This window comes from Pantherophis guttatus, chromosome 1 (genome assembly GCF_059756535.1).
Source record: "Pantherophis guttatus breed Tessera chromosome 1, ASM5975653v1, whole genome shotgun sequence".
In the NCBI taxonomy this organism is placed as follows: Eukaryota; Metazoa; Chordata; class Lepidosauria; order Squamata; family Colubridae; genus Pantherophis; species Pantherophis guttatus.
In genome coordinates this window covers 175,142,848-175,158,939 of record NC_142063.1, presented here as the reverse complement: position 1 = coordinate 175,158,939, position 16,092 = coordinate 175,142,848, and the positions used below count along the sequence as shown (strand labels likewise).

The following is a 16,092-nucleotide window of genomic DNA, read 5'->3' as shown; positions in this document are numbered from 1 at the left end:
ACTTGGAGATCCCCTTATTAAGTTAATGAGCATTGTGAACAGTAAGGTGTTTGGGCACAAAAGTAGTCTTTTAAGTCACATGCCAGCAGAAGACATCTCATGATGAAATTGTAGGATGAATAAAAGAAGATACTGGTGATCTGCGTTAATTAATTTGCTGCAAGACTACCCCAGTCCAAAAGCTACATTCTGCGCCTACGTGGCCATTTTCACTGTGGCTTTCAAAGAGACTTGGCAAATTATCTTACTGTTTTTTTTTAAAAAAAGGTTCTATCCATAGATCCATGGATGATTTCCAATTCAAAGCTTAATTTGAAAGGCTGCACCTTGGGATATTGATGAAATATTAGGCTCACAGCAAAGATCTGACAGAGAGATGGGCTGTCTGTGGCAATTTCAGTATTGAGACTAACTATAGGGGGCAGAATTGAACCCTTCTAGTTCCATAATAGACAGCAGCCAGACAGGATGACCAGGCCAGATGGATTAGTATCAGCTCATAGATGAGAATCCATTTGAAGGCTATCAGTGAAGAAAGAATTGAGCGACTTCAGTATGAGTAATATGATGGCAATAATGGGAGGGAAGCCAGGACTAGCCAGCCAGTGGCTACTAAAACAGGCAGCTCTGCATGGAAAAGTGGTGAAAACATGGATAACTTGGTGCTTCAGCGCAGCCTGTATGAAAAATAAATACCATTTTTGCCATGGGAATATTTTCTTCCCAATCATCTAGAAGACAGAGATATCACTACTCCTATGGCAATGCATAAAATATTTATTTATTCATTTTATTTATTTATGTATGCCACAATCAAGGAGACTCTTGATGATTTATAATATATTCATAAACAAAGCTGTAAAATATCCATGATATAATACATAGAATGACAACACAAGTAACAAAATACAACTTCTATAATACAAAATGAAGATAAGTAGTCAGCACTTAACATATAAACAGTTTTAAAATCAATAAAATTGATGGTTAGCTTTTATATCCCAAATGTTTTCCAGAATAATTATGTTTTTAATAACTTCCAGAAAACCAGCAATGTGAAACTTGACAGAGTTCCTTTGGAAGGCCATAGCAGAGCATAATCTTTATGACAGAAAATATCTTCTGTGAAATGGGGGACCAGTGGACATTTCTCTCAGGATATTCTGCATTCTGGATCAATTGAAGTTTCAGGGTGGTTTCAGGGTGGTCTTCAAAGGAAGCCCTGGATGAATGGTGGTAAGGGTGCAATGGACAGTACTGAGAACTTTGTACTTCAGACAAGACCATAGCTGGCATACTGAGTGGAGCTGAGCAAACCTGCCAGGTCCCCTTCCCTAATCAGTGGTTTCCATCTCTCTATGAAGTAGTAGTCATCAGTTCAGAAGGTCAGTGGTAATGTTATCACATCAAGAGACTACAGTGAAGACATCAAAGAACCTCGATGAAAAAACAGTAAATCTGATGGAAAAACAGCAAGTTCAATTTCATCCCCTCCATTATCTCTCCATCTCCAGCCTCTTGTTTAAGGCATTGGCAGCATTTCCCATGCAGCTGAAAAGTCTGCTTCCTCTAGTAACTTCACTCTGATTACAAGTGCTAGAGGAGCGATTAGAGACAGGTTGATCAGTTGCCCCATTTGGATAGATGGATTCACGTGATCTTGATTCTATCCCTCTGTTTATGCAGCCCAGAACTATTCTGGCTTTTTTGGCAGCTGTTGCACAATGCTGGCTCATATATAAATGGTTGTCCACTAGGACTCCAAGATCCCTCTCACAGTTACTACTATTGAGCAAGGTACCACTTATACTATACCTGTGCATTTTGTTTTTCTTGCCTAAATGTAGAACCTTACTTTTTTCACTATTGAATTTTATTTTGTTAGATAGCGCCCAATGTTTAAGTCTGTCAAGATCCTTCTGTATCTTGAGCCTATCTTCTGGAGTGTTGGCTATTCCTGCCAGCTTAGTGTCATCTGCAAATTTGATGAGTTCCCATCTATCCCCTCATCCAAATCATTGATCAAGATGTTGAAAAGTACTGGGCCTAAAACACAGCCTTGGGGTACTGCATACTTCCCTCCATGTAGATGCAGTTCCATTGAGGGCTACACGTTGAGTGAGGTTGGTCATCCAGTTACGAATCCACCTGGTGGTGATGCTGTTTAACCCACATTTTTCTACTTTATCTAGTAATAGATTATGGTCTACTTTATCAAATGCTTTACTGAAGTCCAAGTAAATTATATTGACAGTATTCCTCTGGTCCACTAATTTTGTCACTTTGTCAAAGAATGCAATAAGATTAGTCTGTCATGATCTGTTTTTGACAAACCCATGTTGGCTTTTGGTTATTACTTTGTTTGCTTCTAGGTGTTCAGTGATTCGTTGTTTGATTGTCTTTTCCAGAATCTTCCCTGGTATTGAGGTCATGCTGATAGGTCTATAGTTTCCTGGATCTATTTTTTTTCCTTTTTTGAAGATGGGAACTACATCAGCTCTTTTCCAGTCCTCTGGCAGTTCCCTGGTGCTCCAGGATCTTTGAAAGATATCGTTCAGTGGTTCTGAGATCTCGTCTGCCAGTTTCTTCAGAACCTTGGGGTGTAATCTATCCGGTCCTGGTGATTTGAACTTGTCTAGGGTAGACAGGTGTTCACTTACCATTTTCTTCCCTATTTTAACTTGTGTTCCTAATCTGTTTTTTGTGGTGCTGTTTTTGATAGGTTGGACTGTTTTTTTCTCTTTGTGTAAAGACAGATGCAAAAAACGAGTTAAGTAGTTCTGCTTTCTCCCTGTTGCTTGTCACCTTCTTGCCACTTTCTCCCCGCAATGGACCAATTGTTTCCTTTTTAACATGTTGGAAGAAGCTTTTTTTTTTGTTATTTTTTACTTTTGTCACAAGCCTTTGTTCATTGTGAGCTTTAATTTTCCTCACTTCATCTTTATAGGCTCGGGCTATTTGCTGATATTCTGCCCCTCTTTCCACTTTTTATACTTGTCCTTTTTGTCTTTCAATTTGTCAGAGAGTTCCATATTGTTATGAAATCAGTGAACTGAATAAAACCTAATCCTAAATGAAACATCTTGCCTTCTCTTGGATTGGTCCATTAAAAATCGATCTAATCAGATTTCACCCTATGGTCCTGATTGCTGACTTTTCTAGTTGTTATGAACTGATAATCTTAACAAAGTCTTTCTTACCTCTCCATCTGTAAGAAGAAGTTCTATAGCATTAACCTTATGACAGAAGATGATTCAAATATACTGAATTAGTTTATTTTTTTTCCATGCAGATAATTGCATTAGTAAAATAAATTACAGGATTGGAATCTGGTCCAATATCTGTTGGACACCTTATTATTAGCAAATAAAGCAAAGCATGTTTTCTTCCAATTTACTTGATATATGACCTTCAAAAAGACTTGTGATAATTTATTTCAAAGTTCCGCTATCTACACTTTCAGCACCTCATTTTGCCTGTATAACAGTGAGAGGAGAAAACAATAAAGCCGACACTTTCAAGTTTCCAATAAGAAGAAAAGACAGTTGGCAGGCTTCTTTTTGCTCTACAGTTAAATATCTCTATTAAAATGCAAATTATCATCTGACACTACAAAAATAACATAACAGGAAACAGGTAGTCATGTCAAAGTCTGTTAAAAATAACTTGTGTTTATTTTCAGGAGAAGAGGATCAATGTGGTGGAATTTTTATTAAGAATAATATCAGCACCAAGCTTTTATTTGGATATGGCAGTTCCATGATATGTTGATTAGTATAGCATTTGTGGAACTTTCTTGAAATACTGCCCATCTTTGTCCCTTGGGAACAGAGTGACAGCATAGGTTGCTTTTCCCATCTGTTCTCCAGATATGTGGATTTAATTTCCCTGAATTCTCAGCACTGGCTTTGCTGTCTGGACCATCATGGAATTTGAGGGCAGAGTTGAACATCTGTAGATCTCTATTTGAGAAAATAAAGCATTCTTTAGAATATTTTCTGTGTACAGTTATTGTATCACTAGATTTCCTTAACAATCAGACTGTGAGAGTTGTGTAAAATTTGGAACCTTAGCTATTTGTGCTTACATTGAAGGACTGAAAACAGAAAAATGTAATGCCATAAAGAAAATTAACAGTTAATAATGGTTAGTATGAATGGAGGAAAATGAGCATCTATGATTGAGGAAAATGCCCAGCATGAAGAGATAAAATGATAAAATAAAATAAATGAAACTAGGTTTGGGGGCATCTGTGTGCCAAACAGTGAATTGTCTATTTGCACTTGACCAGCGCCAGTTTCATAGAAGGCAGTGCTCAGACAAATCCTCAATCGAATATGCACACCAGCCAAATATATGAACCACAGCACAACAATCTAATCAACACTACAGCACACATACACATGCACACACACAGACTCAAATTCTCTCAAAACGCCCAAATAAAATCTATTCTCCCTGTCCAGAACATCTGACATAACTGCAATTACATTTTAGGAAGGATGTCTGTATGTCTATCTCTCTCTGTCAATCTCTCTCTCTCTCTCTCTCCCTCCCCTCCCCTCCCTCCCCTCCTCTCCCCTTCCTCCCTCTCCCTCCCTCCTTCCCTCTCTCTCTCTCATATCTGTCTGATCTATATGTTTCCTTTTTATAGAATCATAGGGTTGGAAGGAACCTTGGAGGTCTTCTACCCAAGGCAAAAGTCTTTATTCCATGCCTGACAAGTAGCTGTCCAATCTTTTTTTGAAAAATCCAGCACTTTCAGTATTAGAAGTACTGCTATCATGTCTCCCCCAAGCCTTCTTTTCATTGGACTAAACATGTCTAGTTCTCTTAGCCATTCATCCAGTGGTGGGTTGCTACCGGTTCTCCTCGGATCGGGAGAACTGGTAGCGGCGGTGGCCGCTTGAGCCTGGTGAGATTCGAACTTACAGTAATTGCAGACAGCTGGTGTTAATCACAATGCTATCAGTCTGCTGAGCCACCAGGCTCAGCAGACTGAGCCTGGTGCTCAGGTGCTGTGTAGCTGTTCCTCTTGTTCACTCCACTGCCTTTAGCAAGACAAAGTTGTCAGCCCACACTTTAGGTGTTTGATCTCCTATTCGCTGTAGAGTTTATCTCCAAGTTGATGTTGGGGTTGTTGAAACCCCCATTGCCACAGTGGTGTGTTTCCTGCACACACCAGCTACTGATTACCAAAAAGTTTGTCTATTTCCTCCACTTGGGTGATCTGTAGTACACACCTATGACAATGTCATTTATTTTTCTTCTGAAATTCACCAAAATACTTTAAAGAAGGCTTTCCTCCTTGGTATTGTGTATTTCTATAGTAACTCTTTAGATACAAAAGAAGTTCTCCTCCTTTTTGTTAGGTTTTTTTCTTTCGAACAATTTATAGCATTCCAGCAGCATGTTCTAATCATGGGCTCCATCCCACCAAGTTTCAGTAAAGCAACAATATTGTACTTGTCCTCATGAACTAGTACTTAAAGATTGCCCTGTTTTTCCTTCCTCCATCTCTTGTTGTATTCCTAAGTCCCTTCTTTCTCATCAGTCTCTTCCTCATTGTCTGATTTATTGCCTGGGATTTTTTGCTTTGGGCTTGGTCCTAAACATTGTTCTCCTTCCCCTTTTAGTTTTATCTAAAGCAGTGATTCTCAACCTTCTTAATGCCGCGACCCTTTAATACAGTTCCTCATGTTGTGGTGACCCCCAACCAGGGGTGGGTTCTAAATTTTTTTACTACTGGTTCTGTGGGCGTGGCTTATTTTGTGGGCGTAGCTTGGAGGTCATGTGACTGGATGGGCATGGCTATGTGTATAGGGACTACTCAGAGGGCTGAAAAAAGTCATTTCTGACAGGTCCTCGCACTTTTGACTGGTCCTCACACTTATGACCATCCTCACATTTATGCCCGTGCAGCATTCTTAACAACCATGTTACTCATTTCACAACTGCTTCTTTTCACCATGATGATAAGATAGGGCAAAAAACGTAAAATGTGAGGACAGTCGTAAATTCGAGAACTGGTCAAAAGTGCGAGGACCAGTCAAAAATAACTTTTTCAGCCCTCTGAGTAGTCCATGTGCACAAAAGGACTACCCAGAGGGCTGAAAAAAGTGATTTCTGACAGGTTCTCGCACTTTTGACCAGTCTTCGCACTTATGACTGGTCATCATTTATGCCAATTGTAGCATTCTTAACAACCGTGTCACTCATTTCACAACTGCTTCTCTTCACCATGGTGACAAGATAGGGCAAAAAACATAAAATGTGAGGACAGTCGTAAGTTAGAGGACTGGTCAAAAGTGTGAGGACCAGTCAGAAATAACTTTTTCAGCCCTCTGAGTAGTCCATATGCATAAAAGGATAGAGCAATAGAGAGGGATGAAGGAAGGGAAGGGAAATTAGGGTAGGAGTGAGGGGAAGAGAGGGAGGAAGAGAGACGAGGAGAAGGAGAAAGGAAGAGGAAGTAGGGAGGAGAAGGGGGGAAGAGAAAGTAAGAAGGAAAGAAAAGAGAGAGGTGGTAGGTTTGAGGAGAAAGATTGCTGTACAATAAAAAAGATGAAAGGGAAGAAAACCAACCCCAAACAAATATGAAGATATTAAGATAAAGAATGAATTGTTAAACTTTAAAGAATAAAAGAGAACAAATATGAATAAATAGCAATAATTAGAAACACACATACAAACATACAATGTATTTTCTTTGAACAGAGTATTTGGCCGGTTCACAAATTTAAACAGTGTTTAGTCATTTCAATTAAATTTACAATTTCTATATTTCCTTTTTGCCATATCTTTTCCTCATCTGTTTTTTTAAAAAACCAATATTACCCTTCATCTTCGTCTCTAATCTTAATCAAATTCAGTTTTTCCCTTCTATTCTATATTATACCCCGTCGCATTGTCATCTATTTTTATATCCATCCTCACATTGGTTAATTATGTAATTATGTAATACAGTTGTTTAATACAAATTCAACATTTTAATATAAATCAATTAGTTATATAACTATCTTTTTTGTATATTAATATGAACATGAATATTCCAATTATTTCCATGCAATCCAATTTCTTACAAATCAATTAATTATATTTACCAATAATAATAAACCAAATAATTTCCCCCATATATTCCTCCAAACCACAACTTAACCATTTCTGCTTTCAACACAATATACAATTAATAGTATCTCAATTATTACAATTCCCTAGTTAAAAGAGCTTTTTTTCTCTTGTGTTTTAAAATCTTGAACCTCCTTTTTTTCCCTAAATTTCCCATTGTTTGCAGTTTTCCACCTACCTTTTTTTGGTGAGGAAAAAGAAAAAGAAATCTCTCTCTGCCTCATTTTGTCACGTTGCAGCAAAGACCCTGCTTTATTTTCAGTTTCACTTTTTCAGCATAGCTAGGGGAAAAAAAATCTGCTCAAGATTTTTTTGCAGCTAGCAACAGAGCCCTCCGCAAAACAGCTGAGAGCAAATCAGCTGAGAGTCGAGGCTGATCTAATCAACTTGTGCTAATTAACCTATCCTGAAGCTGAAAGGGACTGTTTTTTCTATTTTTGCAGGCACCGGTCTACTCATTTGTTTTCTTTTAACACTGATCAGCTATAGGGCAGCCCTTTGAAGCCCCGCAGCAAGAGTTTAAACAGTTTTTTCCCCTCTAGCCGATCAGCTGGGACTCCGGAGGCAGCAATAGATTGGGAGTGGGCGGGGTAAGCGAACGGCCGGTGATCCACCAGAGGCAAAGAGTGAGGGTGAGTGAAGGCGTGGGGGGGGCGAGAGAGGGCTTTGGCGACCCCTGTGAAATGGCCGTTCGACCCCCAAAGGGGTCGTGACTCCCAGGTTGAGAACCGCTGATCTAAAGTCTTTCGGATGAGCCGGCCAGGTGTTTTCCAAACACATTGTTCCAAGTTTTTATGAGGTACAGCCTGTCTCTCACCAGAAAACCTTTCTGTGGTAATGTAAACCAAGGTCTAGAATTCCAAAGTTCTCTTGACAGCAGCATCCCTTGAACCAGTAGTTTACTTCTAAAATTCTCCACTGGGTGTTGGGTGCTGACCTATGGGTGGCAGTATGAAAGAGAAGGCTACCTATACCCCATATTGTTTTGCTTTCCTGTCTAGTTTATAATCTATAGAAACTGTTTCCAGACTCTTGATTGTATCATTCATCCTAGTATGAAAGAGTATTTTCTCTTACAGCAATCCAATCAATTTGCACTTGGTGCAGATACAATTTGGGTCGTCCAAGGGCAATATATATGTGGCATTTGTATAATTCTGGTTTCAATAAAACATTATTGAAAATAACAATTCTGTTCAATACAAAAGAAATTCAGAGAAAGAGTCATTTGATAGCTAGTGATAGTCAGTGTAGAAATAAGAGGAAATAAGAGTTGTCCATACTGAATTGGATTTGAGCCCCAAGTCAAATTGGCCTCATGAGTCAGTTTAAGCAGGAAGTGCTTTCTTATTCACCAGACTGAGATTTGAGCCTGTCTTTTGGATTATGTCATAATGAACTGAAAAGATTATTTAAAGCATAGACTTATCCAAAAATAGGATTTAATTTAATTTAATAGGATCAATAGGATTTAATTTTGTCAGAAGCATAAGACTGTACTTCAGTAGGCAGTATTCCCAGTGACATTCAGTTTCTTCCTTTTTAAACTGAAATATATACTATTTGGATCAGGCAAAACTATTTTTCCTCATACATGAGAGAGTAGACCTGAACAGAATTTCAAGTCTTTGCAAGTCTTTACTTACATTTATGTATTTATTCCCCATTTCTTTCATATAATGTCATAATTCTTCACTATTTCCTTACTCTCCCTCATTCCTAAATAACTTTTTTTTTTCTAAGGCAGTTTGGTATATCTAATTTTCTTATAGAGTGCTTCAGGGGATGTTTAATAACAATTATCAGTGTTACAGGTTAAAGTTCTGTTCTTTGTGCCAGATGGTATTACTTTCCTCTTGATCAGTATGGGCTTGCATGTCATAACTATAACGGAAGTCTTGATCCCAATAACCAGATGCCAGGCAATAGCAGAAAACTATATGCAGATATAAAGTTTTCATAATTGCTTCAAATGAACCTTGGGCCTGATGTTTTTAATAAAATGGTTAGCATACATGTGCAACTGTTGTATAACATAATTGGTAAATTCTAACAATATTATGTGGTTATCGGAAAGTGATGACATTTGGTTGAGTATATATTATGAATGAAGGCAAATGAATATATACGAGTATATATTCTCCATGACCGTGTGTACTTCTTCAAGTGTACTTCTTTATAGAGGAGAAATATTTATACTTAGTTGTAGTATTAAGAAGGGTAATTCATACCAAAACAGTTTCAAAGCTATTTTACATGTTAAATATTATCATCTGTGTCTCTTTTAAGAAAAGGAAAAAAGCCAAAGTTTAGGATCCATATTTGGAAATCTGAGTCAATTTTTCACTTTATCCCAGAATTCTTGTTTGATCTCCTGGCCAAAAATTCATGGAAACTCATGTCTCTCCTTCTCAGAAAATTTGCTTTCTTCATCATTTATGGAACTTAGGGTGGACCAAAAAGAAAGCAGGGGAAAAAAATTATATTATGTCAATTCTGAAATTCGGCAGGCATGCAGAAGCAAGCCAGTACAATGAGGAGCATCAACAAATGAACAAATATACAAGTTTAATCAGCAAACATAATTTTAAAGAGATAAACAAGTCTCTATTATTTTGCATAGAAATATAGGAATGTAACTTTCTCCTCAAAATATTGGCTGGGACAGGACCAGTTACTTGATTTAACTGCATGAAGAAAAGAAATTTGGTCCTTAACATGAGCTGCCAGAAAGTGGCATTGCAGACAAGATGTTTCAGTCTGACCTTACAAGCAACTACTTGCTGTGTGTATTAAACTGTGGTTGGTCTTGCTATCAAACATTAATCAGTTCTGTCAGAGATGTCTCTCTGCTGTCACTGCACAATGGTTTCTGGCAAAGATAAATTCAGGTTACATATAAGAATAAGCATCCATTAAGGAAAAGCAGTTTTACAGTGGGACCAATTATCCAAAGATATGGTAGGATCCTCTTCACTGAATCAAAGCAAGGCTAGATGGCCAACTAGGAGACGTAATTTGGGCTCCTGTACTGAGCACGTAGTTAGATTCAATGTCCTGAATGACATCTTTCAACACTATGATTCTGCAATTCCCAACAATTGAATGGACTTTCCACCAGTTTTATTTCTGAAAAATTACTCTAGAACCGAAGCCTAGGTGCATTGTTGAAAATAAACATGTTGCGGGGCTTCCGGTTTGGCTTCCGTCGCCGTTAGACGGTCTTTTGAGACCGCCAGCCCCGTCGCCCATAAAGAGCCGCCTTCACAGCTGAAAGGTGGCTCGAAAAACTCCATTTCCTTAAGGAAATGTGAGATAGAGCTGGCGAGGGCAGGTAGAGCCCTCTGCGAAGTCCCCAGAGTTCTTGTTTTACTCTTGGGGACGAAGCAGGATGAGGCTCCCTATTTAGCTCGCCGCTGCTCCGGGCTTCGGGAGAACTCTGCTTTTTGCAGAGCCAGGCGATGGGACCAATCCAATCAACGAAAATTAATAGATTGCCTGAATAAACAGGATGAAACCCGGATTTGGGACCCTAAATCGCAAGTATTTCTAACAATTCTATGAGTGATTTTAAAAGCGAAGAAAGAAAGTTTAAAATGGCGACTGGCTGAGGCTTGAGAAGAAGATAGCTGAAAGTGAAAGTCCTTCCACCTGAATAGTTCAATACATTACAAAGTATCTGAAATAATAGCGCTGGTTAGAATTGAAGAGAAAAATTTCCACTTTATGTTTTTTCCTTCTTAGAGACTTGATATTGATATCATTTGGAGAGAAGTCTTTTTTTTTTTAAAAAAAAGAGTTTGTCTGTGTGGCAGGATGGCGTTAAAACTGACAAAGCCAGACAACCAAGCTGTGGGGGGGGGGGCTTCCCCATTTACAAGTCATATGAACAAGTTTTAAGCTTGCAGATCCAGGAGAATGGTTTTAAAGACCTAAAGGAATTTGTTTTGGAGGAGATGGCAAGACATGATGAGATTGAGAACCAGAATCTTGAAAAATGTAGGCAGGAAATTAAAGAGTTGGTACAACGAAAGTATGCTAATCTGAAACAACAGATTGTAACAGCTTTGGAAACCTTTTCAGAAATAGTTATAAAGATGGATAAAGATACCAACTTAGAACTAGAGTCTAAAATGAAGGAAGCTGATCATAAGATTTATAATCTGGACAATAAAATACAAAGAATTGAAAATGATTTGATAAATATTCAAGACAATAGCTCAGAAGTAAAGTCTAAAATAAAGGAAGCTGATCACAAGACTTACAATGCAGATAATATAAAACAAAGGATTGAAAAAGAAGTTACAATGATGCAATACAGGTCCATGGAATTTGCGGTCAGAATGAGGGGACTACAGGAAAATAACAGAGATGATTTGAGAAAGATGTCTGCTGAAGTTCTGGCTGTGATTTTAAAGGTTAGTCCTGAAGAGGTATCCTGTAAGATTGATAAGGCCTACAGAGTAAATTCTTGGGTGGCAAAGTAAAAGCAGTTGCCTAGAGATGTGGTGATTTACTTTACTGATAAAGGAATAAGAAATGATATTGTGCAAAAGTCTTTTAACTCCACTCTAGAAATGAACGGAAGGAAGATTTGGATATATAAAGAGCTGCCGCCCAAGATGTTAAAAGATAGAAAGGAACTTGGATTTTTGGTGACTGAGCTAAAGAAACAAAATATCCCATTTAGGTGGGATGCTCCAGTTGGTATAATATTGAGATACCAAGGAGAAAGATATCAACTAAATACTGTTGAAAAAGCGGAAGAATTTTACTACAAGGTTCTTAAAATGGATCCAACATCTTCACGTATGCCATCAGTGTTAGGAACACAGGAGGGGAATAAAGAAAAGCAAAATGAACAAGAGATTGAAACTCAGGCTAAGCAGATGGAGATGGAGGTAATGGAAAAACAACAAGTTACAGAGACCCTTTTGGACGAGCCGCTTTTGGATTCTCCTTCAGAGGTTATAGCTGGATTACCTACAAATACAAGAGAGGCGGCTTTGGATTTTAATGTGATGTCTTATCAAGTTACAGACCAGCATGGAACTCAATCAGCTGATATACAAGTCCTAGAAAGGCAACTAGGATGGAGATCTAAACCACAAAAAGTTAAGAAAAGAAGAAGCAGGTCCTACAAAACTAAAAAATTTTAAACTAAACAACAGTCTAATGCCAGTTACTTAAGAGACGATTAAATATAATAAGCGGGATTTATAGATGGTTGATACATGAAAATATAGCTGAGGCAAATTATTGACTTATACTATTTTGAGAAGAATAACAGATCTCTGCAGTGCTGGTGCTTTTGGGATGTGGAAGATGGCCTTTGATTGAGTGGATTGGAACTTTCTATTTTGGACTGTTTGAAAAATGGATTACGTATATGCTGAGTTATAAGGCTAGAGAACTATGGGATTGGGGCATGCAGAAGATCTGGTTGTTACCCCAATGTGGTGGTTGGAATTAATAATCTAGACAAAAGACACTACAGAAGATACTACATGGAATATGAATATAAAGTCACTCGGGTGGTTTTTTATATACGAAAATACTTATTATTGATAGGGGCAGATGGTAATGGAAGACTGAATATACTGTTGGAAGCTGAACTTGATGTTACCCTAACATGGGTGCTGGAATTAATAATCCAGTTGAAAGACATTACAGAAGATACTATATGGATTACAAATTTAAAGTCATTTGAGCATTTTATTTATATATGGAAATATTTTTTAGTTGTGTGATGTGGGCAGAAGAACAAAGATATTAAAAATAATATGTATGGTAGACCTGTAGGAAAATGGGTGGAGATAGGTTAGGTTACTGATTGTTTAGTTTAGGAAAAGGGATGTTATGTTTAGATATAAATATACATAAAAGATTTGAATTAAGAGATAGATGTATGGGGGTGGACGAAATGGGTAGATTATGAGTTGAATAAATGTCAAATTAGGATTTATCATATAGTTATATAGCTGAAGGTTGCTTTGAAATGTATAGTATAGGGGGGATACAATAATAATGTTAGAAAAGAAATGGTTAGCATATGAGGGGTGGTGTAAAAGGATGGTAAAGTACTATATAATTTGATATCATTTTGGATTTTATTTTGGAGAAGCCATGGGGGGAGGGGAGGGGGAGGGGGGGTTAGGGAGGAGGGGGGAAAAGTGGGGAAAAATCTGAATTTGAAAAACTTTTTCAATAAAAAAAAGAAAATAAACATGTTGCTTTGGACTGGTGCTTTTATCTAGCAATTTGGTCTCCCATGTATATGACTGTAATTAAAAAAAAACCCATACTAAATAAAATAAAATCCAGGAGGCACATCCCTGGAAGGTGTCAAGGCAGATGTCTGTTGGTATACTGATGCTCAACTGTGAATTTTGGATTACAGATTTTAGGCTTTTACTTTTCTTTTGACCTGTTAATTTCTTCTCTCTGCTTTACCTTTTTTCTTATTGCTTGGACATCCTACACAAATATAGAGTTGGAAAAAGATTTTAATAATTAGGCATTTACATTTCTACATTAATCGTCTAAGACAAAATGGTGCAAATAGGATCCATAGTTCTATCATAAATTACCTTTAATCCATATATAGGAAACATGGCAGATTTTCCAAGGAACCCTTTTTCTTCCCTATATTACATCAGTGGGAAAACATTAATGATCTCATAACATTTCCATACTAGATTACCTAGTACCGTGATGGCGAACCTATGGCACATGTGCCACCTGTGGCACGCATAGCCATATCAGTGGGCACGTGAGCTCAGCTCCAGCACGCTTTTCGGGCCTTCTGGGCCCACCAGAAGTTGGCTGTTTCTAGCCTCTGGAGGGCCTCTGGGGGCGTGGGGAAGGCCGTTTTTGCCCTCCCCAGACTCCTAGAGAGGCTCTGGAGCCAGGTGAGAGAAAAAAACTACTGGGCCATTGGGTGCCAGGAGCGGGGTGGAGCGGGGTGGGTCGTGCGTGCATGCATGGGGGCAGGGCGCAAAGAATTATGGGTGTGGGCATCTGCATGCACGATCCCCCCACCCCCCTCCTGGCACGCGATGGCAAAAAGGTTAGCCATCACTGACCTAGTATTACCTAGAGTTGTTCTGAGATGAAGCTTAAGGGCACTGAAGAAAATAGGCTATTAATAATCTCTTAATTTTGTTCTATTCTTTCTAAAGGTGGACAGTGTCACAAATCCTGTGGAAATCGATGTTGGGGACCTTCAGCGGATCAGTGCCAGAGTTGTAAGTATATTTGAATAAGAAATAATTTTAAAGTGAGAAGAAAACATTAAGACAAACCAGAAATCATGCTGTTGACATTATTGAAATTTTTATCAAATAATTATGTTATGAAAGTTTTTTTTTCTCATTGACATAACCTTACTATGATATGGAAATAAGCAGAACAGTCCTGAAATAGTAAAACAGACTGTGCTATACATTCAAACTTTAACCTTTTTTTAATGAGAAAGGAATGGAAATAAAAACTATCCCACAATCTTTCTACCTGCTTTTCAAGGACTGTTACCAAAGTCAAACAGTCTGCTCAGGAGTCATAGAAAGTTCCCCACAACTAGAAAGTGCACAGAGAGCAGCAAGATCTCAAAATAATGTATGGTATTTGTGTTGCCCCTAGATATCATCACATTGGTTGCACTATGAAAATGTATACATGTATGATTGCTGACATTAGAAATCCATCTTACTGGGATCACTGTAAATTCAAATCCTTACTAACACGAATAATATAGGATCGCTGAGATCTTCATGGTTACAGACACAAATGCTGAAAACCTGGTGGATAAAAGGAAAGGAGTGGTTGGCATACATACAAAACAAACATACAAAATGTTTAAAGGTTTCACCTTAATATATATACTAAATAAATGTTCAGCTAAAAAATGTGAAGAAGAAAAAAGGGAAATCTTGGCAGCATAGGCAGAAACGTTGACCCTAACTTTGAGTTTTGATATAAAGAAATATCTTCTTGATACAAAGAAAAGAGGTGGTTATTGATTTACTCAGTGACTACAAATTAATTTTCTGAATTAGTTCATTTTTCAAGATCTTTTCCCATATTCCCAAATTTCAAATAAGACTGTAACAATTCCTGAATCAATTGACAAATAGTAATACAGATCGCCCTCGACTTACAGCCACTTGTTTAGTGACCATTCAAAGTTACAACCAGAGTGGAAAAGTTATTTGCAACAAGTTCTCACACTTACAACCAACACAGCATCCCCATGGTCACATGAGTAAAATTCAGGTACTTAGCAACTGTCATGTATTCATGATGATTGCAGAATCCCATGATCATGTGATCAACATTTGTAACTTTTTATTCCCCCCCCCCCATTGAATTTGTTGACTTCTGGCAAGCAAAGTCAATAGGGGGAATACACTTAATGACCACATTAATTTCTGGAGAGCAAATGTCATACATTTTGTGGGGAAAACGGACCACTAATCATTTCAGATGATATTGTAGAAGCATTTGTGAATTCAGTAATGAATTAGGAATATTTCCCAGCCTTGCATTTTAAATTGGAAAACGATTCAGTGCATTTATAATGTGTGTCTCTCTTTTCTTTGAGATGAGTATTTTAGATCCCTGAAGTTGGGAACTAACCTGGCAATTTCCTTAAGGCTTTGTGGTGAAAATATTTAGTTAGTTAGTTAGTTAGTTAGTTAGTTAGTTAGTTAGTTAGTTACTATCCTATCAGTTCCTTAAAAGCCAAGGATCATGTGGTTCTAAAGACCCCAAGTAGTTGAAAATGCCTAATCAAATTGAAGGATGGATAAATAAATAATATGTAATATGAAAAAATAAAAGACTATCCAAAGAAAAAAATAATTACATATATTTCCATAAGATGGAAGTGCATATGAGCAAAAAACTGAACAATATCTCTAGATCAATTATGTGAGCTTAGCATTTTAACTAAAGATCAACATC

The 16,092-nt window shown here is 37.7% G+C and overlaps 1 protein-coding gene across 4 annotated transcripts in view; it reads left to right on the top strand.

Moving 5' to 3' along the window:
• The window catches only part of ERBB4 (erb-b2 receptor tyrosine kinase 4), a 1,174,706-nt gene that overhangs the window by 815,498 nt on the left and 343,116 nt on the right, over positions 1-16,092 (top strand). For all 4 annotated transcript variants that reach the window (XM_060688174.2, XM_034433703.3, XM_060688175.2 and 1 more), the window contains exon 5: positions 14,310-14,375. In XM_060688174.2, the coding sequence (XP_060544157.2) occupies positions 14,310-14,375 (66 nt within the window). The remainder of the gene's footprint in view (positions 1-14,309; positions 14,376-16,092) is intronic.